We start from the raw sequence: 17,653 nt of genomic DNA on the forward strand, positions 1-17,653 counted from the left end.
AGTAAAAAGCTCAGGCCCCAGTATCTGGCTTAGCATTTTTTTTTTTAATGCCACAGATCATTTTGCTGCACAGAGAGCCTGCAGCGAGAAGCACTATCCCCCAGCAAAGTCCCATATTTTACAAAAGCAATAAAACTGAGCCACACTGGTTGCACTGGACTGACAAGAGCCAGAAGTAGTGCAGACCTGCTGCAGCTGGGCACCCGTGTGCGTCCCCCTAAGGCTCAGGAAAGCGCAGCAGGAGAACCACCCAGCTCGCGCATTGCCCTGATTTTATAGAGGAGCAGATGGAGGCTGGTGGGCATCGAGACTGTGTGAGCTGCTATTTTATGGCAGAGCTGGGCTCCCCCCCCTCCAGTAGCTCCACTTGCACAACACTCTCGCGATCCTTCCCACAGGGTGCTGACACATGTTTGTTATAATGTTGAGTTTGTCAAGGTCACTTTTATATGGTAGATGGGTTTTTATAAGCTTGTTCTCAAGAATCTGGATAACATCTATGTTCTAGTAATCACTTTCATTCTTATACTTGGTTCGTGCTACAGAGTAAGTTCATCCAAAGACCAGGACATGGATATAGCAATGATTGAACAGCTGAGAGAAGCAGTAGATTTGCTGCAAGATCCCAACAGGTATGCGTGTCTTTTCTAGGCCCAGACTTCATGTGTAAATGAATATATTATCTCACCTTTAAAAGTTTTGTGTGGGCAGCCCCGGTGGCTCAGCGGTTTAGCACTGCCTTCGGCCTAGGGCATGATCCTGGAGATCCGGGATCGAGTCCCGCGTCGGGCTCCCTGCATGGAGCCTGCTTCTCCCTCTGCCTGTGTCTCTGCCTCTCTCTGTCTCCGTGTCTCTTATGAATGAATAAATAAAATCTTTTTTAAAAAAAATACTTGTGCATGCAGCTTGGGCTCAGTCTAACCACCAAAAAAGAAAAGTTTTCACAGGATCCATAAGTAAAGGAGTCACACTTCTGGAGTGATTGAGATCATTTCCCCCTTTTGCTACTTCTTACTGAAATGTATTCACCCTTCATGAAATTCATATGGGAATTTTGGGTATAATTCTTAGAAAACAGAAATACAGGGCAGCAGGGTGACTCAGTTGGTTAAGCGTCTGCCTTTGTCTCAGTTCATGATCTTGGGGTCCTGGGATTGAGCCCCGAGTCAGGCTCCCTGTTCAGGGCTCAGTCCTTCTTCTCTCTGTCCTTTGCCCCTACCCCCTGCTTGAGCTCTCTCTCACTCTCTCTTTCCAATAAATAAATAAAATCTTTTTTAAAAAGGAAAGAAAACAGAAATACGATAAAAGTGCATATTTGATATTGCTTAAAATTTAACTCCTGACTCAGTGAAATATCAGGGAGATATTGTGAGGGTCCACTTACACACAGGATCCTCCCCCCAAAAAAAAAAGTTTTAGCAGGTACTATCATATTTATTTCTGAGACGCTAGATATACATTAACTAAATAATGTATTTCTAAAGATTTAAGTTACAAGATAATTTTTAATTGAATTGGGCACTGTCAATAATAGGCACTATAGGCAGTAGATGTATTTTTTGGTTTCTTAACAAAGGATAATGGAATTCCCACGAACAAAATATGTTTTAGGTAAGACAATATACCTGGTAAAAAGTACTAGCTACTTTATTACTAGAGAAATATATCCAAAGCTTATTCCTGGCAAACTGTTTAGGGGTCCTGGGGATTTAAATATGAAGAGGATGTGATCTCGTAATAAGGTGAACATGGAAATTACAGCACACGAGGGGTGTTTATGAAAATAGTGGTTGGTTAGTCCCAGAGTGCTAGGATAGGGTCGCCGCCAGTGTTGCCTGGCCCTGAAAGAATAGTAACGGGGTCAGTTTGGTTGAGAATGTTTAGCAATGGATTTGAAAAGCATTTCAGTTCTGCAGATGTTAGTTGGGTGCTCAGAGCATGGGAGGATCTACTGTGTTCGCCTCGGGGGATATGAAGAGGAACAAGACATCATAGCTCTTGCCTTCTAAGAACCTAAACTATGGTAGAGATCGCCTAAGTACATAGATACTTGTAAGTGTAATGGATTTAAGCGCTTGAAGTGATCAACTCGAGTGAGTGCCTGGCCACAGATGGAAGCAGATGGCGGGGATAGTCCATCTGGGGCTTCAGTGACGGGCCATTTCCAGGAGAAGGCAAGTCCTGGACTGAATTAGAAGCTCAGGCAAAGGCACAGAGGTCTAAAGGAGCAGAGAGAGGTGATCCGGGCAGAGGGGATTGATCTCTGCCTTAGCTGTGCCTCAGGACCACTTGTGGAACATTCGAAACACAGACATCCCGACTCCACCCGTGAGGCTGAGGCCTGGCCGTTTCCACTTTTCAAAACTACTGCCAGTGCTTCTGATGCAGAGCCAGGACTGAGACTCCGCAGACAGCAGGGCAGCGGGAGTGGTGCTCAGGAGGTCTTCAAATGCTGTGTTGAGGAGCCCCGACTTTTCATTTTATATGTAGAGGGAGGTAGTGGTGGTTTGAAATTAGGGTTATTCATGTTGCTAATTTTCCCTAATGTTTGGCTCAGAGCTTGACATATTAGCAAATGCCTCATCAAGGTGTATCCTTAAAAGGCTGAGTGAGTTTCACATCCTAAACCGGGGCAAGACAGTGAGAGGATAGGAAACAGGGATGAGAGAGAGAGAGAGAGAGAGAGTGTGTGTGTGTGCTTCTGTGTATTGTGTGCATTTGTGTGAAATTATAAAAAACAGGGAAGCAGCCTGTCGATCAAAAGAACAGACTTGGAATCAGCCTAACCACTGGTTCTGAACTCAGCTCCAACACCCTTAACCCGAGTAAGATAGAGCTACTCTGTACACCAGTTTCTTCGTCTGTAAGATGGGGTCCAAGTACTTAGTTTTTAGGATAGTGAGGATTTGAAATAATACCTGAACTGTTAGTAAGAAGGTAAATTGGCAAAACCATCCTAGAAGGCATCCTAGTAGTATGTGGCCATAGTCTGTAAACTATATAAACTTTTCAAATAACCTCTAAAAATTTGCCCCGAGGGACAAAGAGGTATGAACACAGAGTATGAGGGGGAAGGTGTTTTTATAGCAAACACTTGAGAAAAATGAAATAATCCCATAGTTTGGAGATACTTAAATATAAAAATTAATAAGTCAGGATATAATGTGGCTGATACAATGTTTTTTTTTTCAAGCTTCCAACATTTTTTAGAATGCTCCTTTTAAAATGTTCACTTTAAAAAATATATAAAATGCAAAGGTTTGGTCTCAATTATCTAGACAGAATTAGGTCTCAATCATGTCAGAAATAGAAAAAAATAAAACTGGAAGGAAATATGTTATAATGGACTTTTTTTTGTAGGTGTTTCTAAATTAACACTTTTCTTTATGCTTTTATAAGTTGGAGGTACCCAGTGATAGGTACTGTTGTAGTTCTTTGGTGATCATTTGACGTGGGTGGTGAGACCAGTGGGGGGGAACAGCCCCAAGTGCTTAGATCTGAGCCCCTTCTCAGTATCTGAGATGGGGAACCAGGAGGGGGCAGTGGGTTTGAGGAGGAGGATGTTGGGATCCACTCTGCTGCTAGATGTTGAGTTCTGGGGCTTCAAGACTTAGACTGGAAAGTCATTTTCATAATTTGCTGCAGAAACAGCTGTGTAAGGAGGTTGAGATCCCCACGGCCAAGCATATCGATGGGAAGAGAACATGAGTCCAGGAATAAGCCTTGAAGACATGATGTGACAGAGAGAAGGCCCCGGGTGGGCCCAAGTTTTATACTGTTTTAAGGTTTCTACCTCTTACATTTTATATCACTCCTCTAATACTCTCTTCCTACAACTCGGCTGAGATGGGAACCCCAAAGTGAGAAAGAACAGCCTAGTTTGGTAGAAATGGAAGTGGCTTGGGAATGTGGGACTAGAGCCCAGTAGTAAAAATCCTAGTGACCCGGAGGAGGGTTCCCAGCCCTGGGCCTTGGTTCTGTCTTCCTTCATGAGAAGTGGGATGAACTGAGGACCTCGCGATTCCTCTCTCGCTTGGAAACGTTTGAGGCAATGAGTTGCCAAGAATGTCCAGCGAGTGGGAATGGTGGGTGTGTGCTTAAATTGTGGAAGAAAACAGCCCTGAGTAACCTTCCAAGAGCTAATTGATTTGCGTCTTTACGGAGTGCTGTTTGACAATGTATTATGTTGTAAAATTTTATATGGATTTAATTTCCTCTCTAAAATTATCCACTACTTTGGCTGCTTTAGATCTTTGTTGTTCATCCTGAAGTAATTATCACAATAGGACAGTTCTAACCTGGAATTATGTTTCTGTGAGCCAGTATAATGGTAATAAAGAGAGTCCTGAGGGCATATCAAGGGGTCGCTCATTTCTAGCTCCTTGCGATTGAATGTTAATAATAAAAACTTTACATACGTATTGGATATTTCCTTTATCTCATATCTCGTAGAGCCAAACTTTTCGTTGTTTGAGTTAAACGACTGATTATAGGATTAGGTTTTAGAGGTTTACCTTTCATACAACCTTAGCATCAGAAAATCTAGTTGAATATTGGTATGGTGTTTTGCCTTTATGTTGGTTTCTTTTCTTAAGGATTTCTGATTATTGGTTTGATAGCATTTTCATTAGGCATGTATAATGGGACTCACCCCTACCTTTTACAGAAATTCCTGGTTCTATAGATCTTGAAACGAACTCTTAAAATTGCAGGAATTCACGAACTAACTGTAAGACACTTCCAGAAATAAAATTACACATCCAATTGCTAATGAATTCTAATTTTTATTTATTTTTTATTTTTTATTTTATTTATTTATTTTTTATTTATGATAGTCACACACACACACACACACACACACACAGAGAGAGAGAGAGAGAGAGAGAGGCAAAGACACAGGCAGAGGGAGAAGCAGGCTCCATGCACCGGGAGCCCGACGTGGGATTCGATCCCGAGTCTCCAGGATCGCGCCCTGGGCCAAAAGCAGGCGCCAAACTGCTGCGCCACCCAGGGATCCCTGAATTCTAATTTTTAGGAGTGAAAGTATTAGTGTATTTCAGAGCTATCTTCCTGTTAGGAACATTTTTGTTCCTAAACATTTTGTTATTCAAACAAAATAGCCTTGATACATATGATATAGTATTCTTAACAGTTTTATTTGCTTCTATAAGTTAATCAAGTTCTAGAATAAAAGTTAGTGTGTACTACCTATGAATATTATGAATTTAGCAGAAATTACTGTTATACTGCTAGTAGGATTTTAATACCAATAGCAGATAGAAAATTATATTAAAATTATATAAAATTTGGCACATGGCGGGAAAATACCACGTAGTTTGAAATTCCTACCATAAAACTTAGATTACTTAATCTAATAATAAATTAGATTTTAATAAATTAATCAATAAATTTTAATATATTAAAAATTAATAAAATTAAATTAATAAAAATTAAATTTAATTCAATAAAAATTAAATTAATTTTTAATATATTAAAATTATAAACCAAATAGAACCTGAAGCATTGGATTCATGAAAATCATAGAACGTATGAAAAGTTTAATACATTTGCTAACATCTTTTCCCCCCTGCTTTTTAGATTAAGCGCGGATATTACAGAGAGAAATGTTGTAAACTTTTATCCTATGGAATCAGCAGAAGCCTTAGACTTACAAGATTCTGCACTCAAGTATGTTGACCTTTTTTTTTTTTTGGTAACTGAGTATATTTTTTTCTTTCAACTTTGAAAGCAAATTCACTTTAATTCCACTTTATACCCTTTTCTTTCCTTTATTCCTACAGTGGTCAAATACAACTGGAGACATCTCCGGAGTGTGAGGTAAGGCTGCTCTTGGATTACCCAGAGCTATTGTTCCGCCACAGAATAGTGGCTACCATATTCTATGAAGATTAATCATAAGGTACGGGGCGCCTGGGTGGCTCAGCGGTTAAGTGTTTGCCTTTGGCTTAGGTCATAATCCCACAGTCCTGGGATCCAACCCCGCTTGGGGCTCCTTGCTCAGTGGGGAGTCTGCTTCTCCCTCTCTCTCTCTGCCGCCCCCCCTTGTGCTCTCTCTCTCTCTCTCTCAGTCTCTCTCTCTATCTCTCCTTCTCTCCTCTGTCAAATAAATAAATAAAATCTTAAAAAAAAAAAAAAAGATTGGTCAGTGAACATTCATTACCGGGACCAATATTCAATTTTGTTCATTGTCTGTTTTTCTCATTTGTTATTCTATTATACTTCATCTTCCACTAAAGATGAGAGTTGGCTTTTCCCATTAAATTCTTTACATTTTGGGGATCAGATACTCCTGCGAGCCAGGCAGTAGCAGCCAACATCAGCTGCATCAGAAAGAGATAGGACCGTTCAGGGCAGATTTTAGGGCCAAGAAAGAAGCCTAGGAAGTGGCCCCGGGGAAAATAAACTAGGAAAGATTTGAAAGGCAAGAATGAATGATTTGGGAAGGGCCGTGGAGGATTAGGAGCACTTTAGCAGAGAGACCCGGTGGTGTTCTTTGGGGACAGAGCAAAGGGTGGAGTAACACTGGGTGAAATCTGGGTGACCATTGAGAGCACTTTGACGTAAAACTAGAGATGAACCGGGGATCCCTGGGTGGCGCAATGGTTTGGCGCCTGCCTTTGGCCCAGGGTGTGATCCTGGAGACCCGGGATCGAGTCCCACATCGGGCTCCCTGCATGGAGCCTGCTTCTTCCTCTGCCTGTGTCTCTGCCTCTCTCTCTCTCTCTCTCTCTGGGCATATCATAAATAAATAAAAAATTAAAAAAAAAAAACTAGAGATGAACCTAGAAGGTCCCCAAGAAACAGTCGTAAAGGTACATTTGAGCTGGTGACTTGAGAGTGAAATCTGGGTGACACCCTCATTCATTCATCCCACCTTAGCGAGTGGGTTTAGGATGGGTACTTTCTGTCCACACCAATTTATGTCTTTGAGGTATCTGAGCCCGTGAAGTGCCGTGACACAGTTTCACCCTCTTAACTGGCTGCGCCTCTGTGGTTTCATCGTTGAGCGCCAGGACTTAGAATCATGTTGAGTTTGATCCTACCTCAAAGACGTGCTAACTCTCAGCAACCTCTCTAAACTTCACCTTAATTTTCTGTGCATCGGGACCAGTCTCACGCCCCAGGGCACCCCGATGTTAGCTATGACTCTAACTCTACCACTCTATTATTAATATTGGTCCTTGGACAGAATTACCGCACTGTGTCTTCCCTGGTGGAGGCGACACTGAATTACCGGGTCCTGGAACATCAGGGCGCCTTTCCTGTGAAGGCTGCCCTGGGCCCATTCTATCAGGCTCTCCTTTGAGACAGGCTACGTGTGATTCTGTGCAGGCCCTCACTGTTTTGTTACTGACTCATTGATTATAGTTGACCCACTTTTTTTTTTTTTTTTTTTTTTTACTTCTTCTTTGGAAATAAACTTATAAAAATGTAGGAGAAAATTACAAGATTCTACAAAAGGTCACAAAAATTGCATCCTTTTACCCCAAGTTACCTTTAATGTTTTACCACATTTGCCCCATTGTTTCTTTTCTGTCTCTCTTCCTCCACACATGGTGTTTTTTTCTGGAACATTTGAGGGTTTCAGATATCATAGTCCTTTTTCCCCTAAACCACTGTATGTTTTCTAAGGATAGAGATTTTATTTTATAGAACTACATCTCAGTTATCAAGTTCAGAAACTTATATTGATAAAACATTTTCATCTAATCTGCCATCCATCTTTCCCATTTTTCAGCTGATCTAATGGTATTTTTCACAGTATTCTTTTTCTCCTCCAATGTAGGAGGATCCAGTCTAGTGGCAGGTATTGTATTTAGTTATGAGGTATCTATAGTTTCCTTTATTCTAGAACATTTCTGTAACCTTTCTTTGGTTTTTACGCCTTTGAAATTTTGAGGACTATAGCTCTCCTCTTCTTTAATGGTATGCCCCTCATTTTGTGGGACAAAGGTTCGTATTTCCTCATGATTAGATTGAGATTCTGTGTTCTTGATTAGGACACTGCACAGGTGATACTGTGTCCTTTTCAGAGTATCACACTGTCTATATGGGCCTGATTGGTGGTGTTAATTTGATTGTCCAGTCGTTGTGTAACTTGATTTGTCTGCTGTGTAATTATTGTTCTGTTTTTCCATTGCAACCTATAGGCAGTCAGTGAAGAGGGACTTTAGGACCATGTTAGGGTCCTGCAGCAGACCCACTTTTGACTCTCATAAAACAGATGCCCACCTCATGCATGATTTCAGGAGTAACCGTAAGACATAAATCCTCTAGACAAAAGATACGTCCACTCCATCTCTGATTCATAATGTTTTATAGTAATATAGGTTATTTTTTTCTTTTTGGTTCAGTGGGGACTCATATTTGGTATGAGAAATTCTTACTCATCGTCTTCCTTCTCTAGGGCAGTCATCTGTCCAGGTCGGGTACATCTCGATGATTTTTAAAAGGAGGTATCAGATAGCTGGCCCCAGAAGTCACAAGGAGGAGGAAGAGAAAGTAGTGGATTAGCCAGGCCAGTGCTAACTATTCTACAGAACTTAAACATGGTCCTCATTTGTGATTCGGTTATTTTTATATCCTCTCCTCTGTCTCATTCAGGAGGAAAGCTACGACTTTAGCATAGTCTTGAATCAATTAGCCAGTGTTTGTTGAGAACTTTCTGCTGGATTTTGTCCTGTTTTGGGTGTCAAGGATTGGCATATTAAGGATATGAAGTCGTCCTCATTTATGAGGGTTTTAAAAATTGTGGAGGGAAGAAGACGTAGGTATTGAAAAAATTTAAAGATTTTGAGATGGTCTGTAATCCTGAGTGTTTTAGGTGCTCTGGGGTAGAGATGGAGTTCAAGGAGAGGGAAGTAAACTGAAATTTTGGGGGGCCAGTTTGGATTTGCATGGGCCCCAGAGGGCTGTGCTGAGCAAGGCAGCAAGTAGCCATAGCAGAATCAGCACAACCTGTGAACCAGGCACACGCTGGGAATGGGTGGTGCCCAGTTCCATAGGGAAGGCCAATATTACCAAGTGGTTTATGCATCATGTTGTCTGACTTCAAATTACTTGAGATTAGGGTCTGTATCGAGTGTGGGTAGCACTGGCATCTATTCAGGAAGAATTGCAAATTATAGTCTCCTTCATAAATAATGTCAAATTAGGGCAGGTGTTGGGGGACAACCACAAAAATTAGAGGAAGGAGTTGCTTATAGAGAGAATCAAACCTACAGGTCCTTGTTAGTGTCTCTAACAAAGCCATCTAACTGGGTAGGAAAATTGATGACATTTGATTCCAAAAATACGTTTTTCCTTTGGATTTGTCAAAGTTCGAAATATTTTTTCTTTTCGAAATATTTTTTAAGTAGCACTCCTCAGAGTAGGAATAGGAACAGACACCTTTGATGTACTATAAATAAAGATGTTTATATTAGGTATTGCCAGACTTTTTATTAGGGCATGACCAGTGGGTTTCTTGATTACCATATAAAGACGGCTGGTCTGAGTAAAATAACCTACAGTTTCCCCACTGGTTGCCAAAGCAAACTGGTATTGAATCGACAACATAAGATTATCCCAGGTAATTGGGAGTCCGGGCCTATATATTTATTAAAAGCTCCCAATGAGGGGCGCCTGGGCGGCTCATTTGATTAAGCCACAACTCTTGGTTTCAGCTCAGGTCATGATCTCAGGGTCGTGAGGTCAAGGCAACCCCACTCCCTTCTTGGGCTCTGCGCTCAGTGCGGAGTCTGCTCAAGATTCTCTCTCTCTTTCTACTCCCCCCTGCTGGCATACACTTCTCTCTGTCTCTCTCTGTCTCTTCCAAATAAATAAAATCGTTAACAAAAAGGAAAGGCTCCCAATGAGATTCTGTGTATTTGGGAAATACTGTCTGGAACCATCTCTTAACGCCGTAGCTCAAATGAGGAGTGGGAGCCCACAGGCGGCCTGCTAATCTAGCAAGGCGGGTTGATGTTTACAGGTGCTTTGGGCTGAACTTTTTGCTCTAGGAAATCCCTTTTTTTAGTTTGTGTCATACTTTTAGATGTATTTTTGTGTGTGTGACGGCAGCTGCATGTTTTCAGCAAGTGTAAGTATGACCTACTTAGCCACTTACCACACTAGTTAATTAATTCAGTGCGTATTCACTGTGTGCCCATGTGCCAGGGATACGATGGAAGTCTTGAAGGATACCGTTCTTGCCTCAGTAATTTTATGGGCTAATGGAACATACTGTGCATTTTTTTTTCCTTTAAGGTGCAAAATGATCTAACATTACAGAGCAACGGGAGCGAGTATTCTCCAAATGAGGTGAGTTTCCCGAAGACGAACGTGAGCTGAGGTGGTTTGCGAAGCTGAATTGAAATCTCTTTTACAGAAATATATGATCTGAGACTGTCATGATTTGTAAGTTAATTGTATTGCAGATTCTCTAGAGGGGGGGGTCTCTCTCCTCAGCTGTCATAGTCTTATCTGGCCCTATCCATAATTAAAGATGAATTTTATGAGATACATTTTGAAAACCAAATACGGCAACATCTTTACAGAAAACAAAGCGATAGCTCAAATAGGCACTGTTTCGAATGTCCTGTTCTGCATCAGTGATGCAGCGTGCACTTGCCCTGTAGATGAGACTCTGTTCAGTGTTACCTGTTTTCTTTTTTTTTTTTTTTAAGATTTTATTTATTTATTCATGAGACACACACAGAGAGAGAGGCAGAGACCCAGGCAGAGGGAGAAGCAGGCTCCCTGTGGGGACTCGATCCCAGGACCCCGGGGTCACGCCCTGGGCTGAAGGCAGGTGCTCAACCGCTGAGCCACCCTGGCGTTCCAGTGTTACCTGTTTCCTCATGTTACTGTGTCATGAGGTTCTTCATCAGCTGTGCCCCCTGGGAGGTGGATGTGTGTGTGTGCGCTTGTGCGTGTGTACACAACGCACGCATCTATCCTGGAGCAGAAAAGGATTGCCAGGGTCACGTAACTGTAGAATATTTTTTATTGCTCAAATAAAAGTTGACTGGCTCTCTCCCCAAACAACATTCTACTGATGGTGCCTCTTACACCGTTTGCAATGTGAAGATGCTTCAGTCATCACACAGCAGCCAATCAAAAAGGTAGTGGTGGTATTATAACCCTCGAACATACAGAAACGTGTAGTTCTGCTTCAGTTTTTTGCGTTTTTTTTTTTTAAGCATCCTTTCCTTCTGATCCTGCAGATTAGAGTGAACTCCCCTGCAGTCTCTCCTACCAGCAACAGCACAGCTCCATTTGGCCTGAAGCCTCGATCAGGTAATTTAAAACCTCAGCGTCCTGACACTTGTACACACTCAGGGGTTTCTCTGTAGCCTCCTAGATGTGTATGTGTTAGCGTGAGCAGCCTTGTGAATGAAGCCTGGTGAACGTGAGTCCTGGCATCGGGGCCTCGGGACAGCCTGGGGAGGCCAGACCTTGGAGCCTTGTTTTCAATGCATCACCTGTGAAGTCTGCGTTATCAGCACTAGATGTCGTACCTCCTTTTCAGTTGGAGCAAAGAGAAAATGTGATGGGGCTTGTAAGTGGGGAAGAAATATCCTAATGAGTTGTGTTGTTTTTTTTTTTTTTTTTACCAAAGGTAGATTAAAAAAAAATAGCTAGCCCTTTGCCCCAGTGGTTCCTGGTCTGCTGCTGAGCTCAAGCGCAGCCTCTGACAGGGTGATTCCGCTAAAACATCCCTTGTTGGCTTTCTAACCCTCGTAGGGTTACGTATTTCCTCCTACATCAGGGTGATCATTTCAAGGCTCACATGAGTGGTCAGGGGTCGTTTCTTTAATTGAGCCTCTCTGCTTACATTACCTACTTTCTTTCAATTTATTGTTAGCGTATTCACAGATAGAAATTCTAGCAATGTGCAAAAAAGCCTCTTGGTTTTAAAAAGAAGGACCGTGCATAGAAAAATCTGGCTTTTCTGATTTCTGCACTAAAGTCCTGGCATGAATCTGCCTGCTTCGAGGTCCCTTTTTGTTTTAATATCTTTGGGTCTTTGCATATGCTCACTGCTACGACGCTCTTAAGTAAGTGCTGAGAAAGGACTCAGACACGTTTAAGCAAAAAGCTAGTGAAGAACTTGGATGTCCTTGGGTTTTCCAGTAAAGCATTTTGGCAACAGTGGAAGATATATACGTGCATATCTTTTTGTAAGAGGGTACCCTTTAAATACCAAAGATGATTCCTTTATGAAGGAAACTTTTCTGTTTTTTAAGCAAGTTGACTGATGGGTAACATGTAGCCAGGCATAAGGGTTTCCTGACATTTTGGATGGGCTATGAGGCAAAGCTATTTGAGAAAATGCTTGGGCGTAACAAAGGTTAGTAGGTATTTCAGGGAAAAGCCAAATTGTGCGTGAAATAAGGCTCAAATGACTGGCCTCCTCATTCAAGAACTGAGAATATGCAGTCAGAGCTGGCCTAGGCTTCCATTTCTCCGGGGTCTCAGGTGTGTGCGGGGGGAGATGGTTGGGTGGGCTCATCTCCTCCGTGCCTTTAGTGATGTCCTGCCAGGAGAGTTCTCTGTGCGTTGAGGACCTCAGATTGGGCTGCAGCCTTGCTTCTAACCCTTACAGCTAGTTTTAAGTAATTCTAAAACATTTGAAAATTAAACAATCAATAGTTGAATGGATCTCCAAAAACCAATATTCTTTTGAATGTGCATCTTTACAATTTAGTCAGAAAATTGTCTCGGTGATTTTTTTTTTCCCCTTCCTTTTATGGAGTCCGAACTCAGCTTATCAATATTGTGCTGTTCAGCCATTTCAGATTCTTTGTAGTGGTGAAAAAGAAATGGCGTGTTTATTTCGAATAGCAGAAACCAAAGACGGTTTCCTGTCCAAGCTTCCAACCTTTCTGTAATGCTGACTAACCACTGTGGAAATCGTGGCAGTCGTTGAAAGCTTTGTGGAGTTTGGTTGCTGTTGAATAATGCTGATTTATCTTCAGGACCGTCAAGTGGCATGTTGGAACTTTATAGAACTGCATTATACATTGGGGATTTTTTGCATTTTATTTAGTAACTTAAATATATTAGAATATGTATTTTTCACATTTTCTAAAAAATAATATATATAGTGATCTTCACCGAAGATCATATGATTTAAAAAGAAATTCTGTTTGGTTTGGTAGCTTTGGGACTTTTAAAAGCCAATTAATTTTTCCTTCAAAGTTAAGTATAAGGATTTCTGTGATTTCTGTGTTATAAATAAAAATAGACTGCTCAAGTCAGCAAATTGGAATAAGAACTTAGATTCTGAAGTGGGCTGATAGTTTTCTTCACAAGAAACTTCTTTCTCTTCCGTGTTTCCTCCAAAGAGAGACAATTGCATATACTCAAATATTCATTCCTAACTCAGAAGCACTTGAAACTGATTGACATCTAATGGTGAACTTAGGTGTGTTGTTAAAGAGACTCTGCTGGTGTCAAAAACTGTTTTTCTACTGATCAGTTAGTAGAAAGACAGTATTGAGAGGTGTGTGTGTCAAGGGTTGAGCAAGGAGTCGGCCAACCACAGCTATCAATAAAGCACTCCAGTGGCCTTTAAAGAGAAATTAGAGAAATTTTACATTGCCTCGGGAAAAAAAAAAAAAAAACAGTAACAAAAAACCTGACAAGTGGTAAACACGGATTCTGTAACAGTCTCATTTCTAAATATTAGATATATTTACGCATATTAAGCTTTGTCTACGTAACCAACTTCTTTGTGTGAATCGTATTTGCTACGACTGTTAGTTATTTGGGAGGTTTTTTTAAAAAGGTGTCTGGTAGGTCTTCTGCTTTGTATCTGTGTTACCTGTGGGTACTCTTCCTTTCTGCCGACATGGTTCATTATGGTACTCTGAGTCTGGGCTTGCAGAACTGTTAAGATTAACGATATTAACTGCATGCAAAGTATATGATTGATAAGTACTAACACTCAGTTTTTATCATTCTTTTTATTTCATGCGCCATCTTTCATTCCTCTCCTATATTGTACATTTGAATTTAAATCCCATAACACGAAATTCGCTTCATTTCCATACAAACCTTATGCCATTTGTGAAATGCCGCTGCCCCTTTGGTTTTTCCTGGTCCTTGTCCAACCGTACGCGGACCGGCTCTCTTGCTCTCCTGCAGACCCAGCCCTCACTCTTCCTCCTATCTCCTTCAACAAACTTACACAGGCACAAACATGGGACAGCTCTAGCTACAGCGTTCCATCTGAAGGAGACAGTGACAATGGTAGGTGGCCTTGTACCTATTCTTCGATGTGCTCATTACTAAGCCAGTGAATATACTGAACGTTCATCTCTGTGCAGCTGAAGATAGAGTATATTCACCTGCATGCCTGCTATGAGAAACAGCGTAAAGCCGGGAACGTAGAGTCCAGAAGAGTGCATGTGGCTTGTTCTCTAGCAGTTTGTCAAACTACACGTAATTAACTTGAAAATTCTGAAGTTCGGGAGGACTTAATGATAATTTCTTTCTCTGCCTTTTCTGCTTGGGTTTTTTGTTTTGTTTTGTTTTTGTTTTTGTTTTTTTTTGGTTTGTTTGCTTGTGTACAAAAATTGGGGGGTTGCACATTTGGAGTGTCTCTGCTTGCTCCTGCATCTGAACAAAGCGACTTTAGAGTTTGATCTTTTATTATCTCTGCTTAACCGTATGAGATTTTTAAGATAATTAATACCATGGCTTATCCCTGAGTGGTGCACTGAAAATAATGTTAACATTGAGAAATTTCTAAAAATGAGAAATCACTTGCCTTCTCCTTTTTTTCTTTTTTTTGTGGGGGGCTATTTTCACATTTTAACTTTTGATGCCTTCTACCTTTTTGAGTGTCAGTTCACCTATATAATACTCAAGAAGAGTGAATTGGCCTCAAAATCAGATGTGCTGATAAAAAAATGAAGACGGCTTGTTGGACTATTAAGGATATCTTTTAATTTTGTGCCATTCAATATCTTAAGTAGCCTAAAAGATGAAAACAAAATTTAGTTATCCAGACCGACATGCCAAATAGATCAGGATCCCCATTTAGTCTAATGTTAAGATTTTAAACATTTTACTCGAAGATACAAAGTGACAAAAGTAATGTTAAATAAAACAGCATGGTTTAGAGGGAACAGAAGTGAGATATGAGGTATAACCAAAAAGCAAACACAATAGGAAAATAAATTTTCCGATCACAGTTATTTTTTATTCGAAGTATGTTATATAGAAAAAATAGATTTAAAACATTTGCTGTGATTTCTGGTCAAAATTCAATCAAAAAAGCTTCCCAGATTCCTTGTGAAGAAGGATACATGTATATTTTGGCAGGTTAGTTGTCAAAGGAGTTTTATTATTACATAGATTTCTAAGTTTTTTAACTGCAAATAAGTAGGCTTCAGCAGTAACGAGGCAAAGGTCCCTCCTTATACCATCCCTATTTTAAATTCTGGGAGGGCTCAGTGGAAACTTTCCCGATAAACCATTCCTTTACTCAAAAATAAAAAAGAGGGGGAGAGGCATTTTTGTTTTTCAGAAAGCCTGGCTATTTATGGGTCTGCTGTTGTTTAAAGGAAATCAAGCCTAAAATGAAAGATTTATGTGTGATTTGGTATTTCCTTAGGAGTGATATCTGAAACCAAAGAACTTTTTTTTTTTTTTTTTTTTTTTAAGCTGGGAAAGATCTAGTCATGTTATGTAGCCCTAGAATTTCTATGTATATGGATGCACCGGCTAAAACTGGAGAGGTGAGGTCACACTGCTACATAGCAGTGGAGAGGAGGCCACCCAGGGTCCTAACCCTGCACCATTTCCATACTCCACGCACAGCTGTCTATTGAGGCCTCCTGGTGTAAGCTATAAGCCAGCCTGCCTTCATTTCATTAAACATCCTAAATTTCCGGTAGGAATTAATAATTGTAGAACTCTCTCTGACAAAATAACCTTGCGCTGTATTTACTTGGTATTTTTTCACGTGTGCAAACTCCAGGGATTCACGGGTAGCTCTCACGTGGCTCATCAGTCACATCAGGTAATTGGTGATAAACTGTCATTTATCCCTATTTGCAGTTTATCTAGAATGTACCGTGGACAACAGCTAGTTTCCTATGCAGAAATGCTCTTTATGAATATTTGTGCAGGTTCCCAGATCTGCCTTTGCACATGCTTCTTCGTTCTCTTTGTGCTCCCCTTGGCCTTGTGATTTCAGTGTGTTTTCCGAAGCGTTTTTTAAATTAGTGAAGTCGCGCTCTGCGTATTCACAAGCATACCAGTGGATCTTGCAATAGAAATACAGCCTGGTTTTATGTTCTTCTCACTCGTTCCTCTTAAGTAGGAGATCCTGTTCACTGGCCATTCTGGGCGTTTCAAAGCTGATTAGCACATCAGTTTTGTTTCCCCCATTCCTGTTATCCGTAATCTGCCCCAGGCTCAACCTTTGTAAGGAAATAGCATCTTATTACCAACTCACCCCAGCGCGCGATGTAGTCTGTCTTTTCATTTATATTCTTGAGTTACTATTTTCGGTAAAGTTGGCATTTTTAGACCTTGTTTGCTGTCTTGCCTTATATTACAATCCCCTTTTATTTAAATTCTTTTCGGTATTTCATTCCAAACGCATCTCATTTTCAATTCCCCATTTTTTCTGAAACTCTTTCTTCAAAAGAAATTTTAAAAATGACAAACTGGCTAGAAGGTCCTTGGAAGTTTGAATTCCCGCAGCCCCCAGCATTCTGTCTCTCGAGATGGATGGGAGGATGGAGAGGATGGGGAGCATCGGGGGATGTGTGCAGGCCTGGGCGTGCACTCCTGGCACTAGATGGGGTGGCGTCGCTCCAATTGGTTCTTTTTTTTCTTCTTTTTTTAAAAGATTTTATTCATTTATTTGAGAGAGAGGGAGAGAGCGGGAGAGCACAAGCCTTGGAGAGGGAAAGGCAGGCTGCCCGTCCAGCAGGGAGCCCGATGTGGGGCTCGCTCCCAGGACCCCGGGATCATGACCCTAGCCAAAGGCAGCCTCTTAACCGACTGAGCCACCCAGACACCCCAACTGGTTCTTAACTTAGAAACTATTTCTCCTTCTTTTGCTCTTGTGCCCTATTTCTTGCCTTTCCCCTTCACTTTGAAGTGAAAACTGGTCCTGTCTTCTTGTTGCTGTTGTTCCTATCTTCTTCTGAATCATTGTCCCTTTTTCATTTGCACTGAGTTCGTGGGTGCAATTTTATACTTAAAGTTGGCCTTTGAATTATCACTGGAGAATGAATGAATGGGCATATCCTTCTTGGGTCAACATACAGACTGTTTTTTAGGTTTTTACCATCATCTTGCACTTCCGGTATTCTTTTCCCCAATACAAAAAATGAGGAAATAGGCCATGAAAGGTGTTTCAAGCAATGCTAGCCCCAGCTCCATATTAGAATCATCTGAGTGTTTTTAAAGCTCTATCTGCCAGCTCCACCCCCAGAGGTGCTGATTTATTTGGTGTCACATGGACTCTACACATTGATTACTTTTGTACTGATGTTTATGTTCAAGTAGGTGAAAGCCTCTAGGTTAGAATAAAATTGCCCAAAATCATAAAGAGGAAATGTGAGCATTTTGAGGGCAGAGAGAGAATGTCTCTAATTCATTTTGGGGTGCCAGAAGGGAATAA

General features: G+C 41.0%; 1 protein-coding gene across 4 annotated transcripts in view; it reads left to right on the plus strand.

The window, feature by feature from the left end:
* The window catches only part of LRCH1 (leucine rich repeats and calponin homology domain containing 1), a 199,694-nt gene that overhangs the window by 151,079 nt on the left and 30,962 nt on the right, over positions 1–17,653 (plus strand). For 3 of the 4 annotated variants that reach the window (XM_041731340.1, XM_041731342.1, XM_041731344.1), the window contains exons 11-15: positions 546–632; positions 5,599–5,688; positions 5,802–5,838; positions 10,270–10,323; positions 11,229–11,301. In XM_041731340.1, the coding sequence (XP_041587274.1) occupies positions 546–632; positions 5,599–5,688; positions 5,802–5,838; positions 10,270–10,323; positions 11,229–11,301 (341 nt within the window). The remainder of the gene's footprint in view (positions 1–545; positions 633–5,598; positions 5,689–5,801; positions 5,839–10,269; positions 10,324–11,228; positions 11,302–17,653) is intronic. The other variant, XM_041731341.1, reaches the window with a different exon arrangement.

The sequence above is a fragment of the Vulpes lagopus genome, chromosome 16, assembly GCF_018345385.1.
Source record: "Vulpes lagopus strain Blue_001 chromosome 16, ASM1834538v1, whole genome shotgun sequence".
NCBI lineage: Eukaryota > Metazoa > Chordata > Mammalia > Carnivora > Canidae > Vulpes > Vulpes lagopus.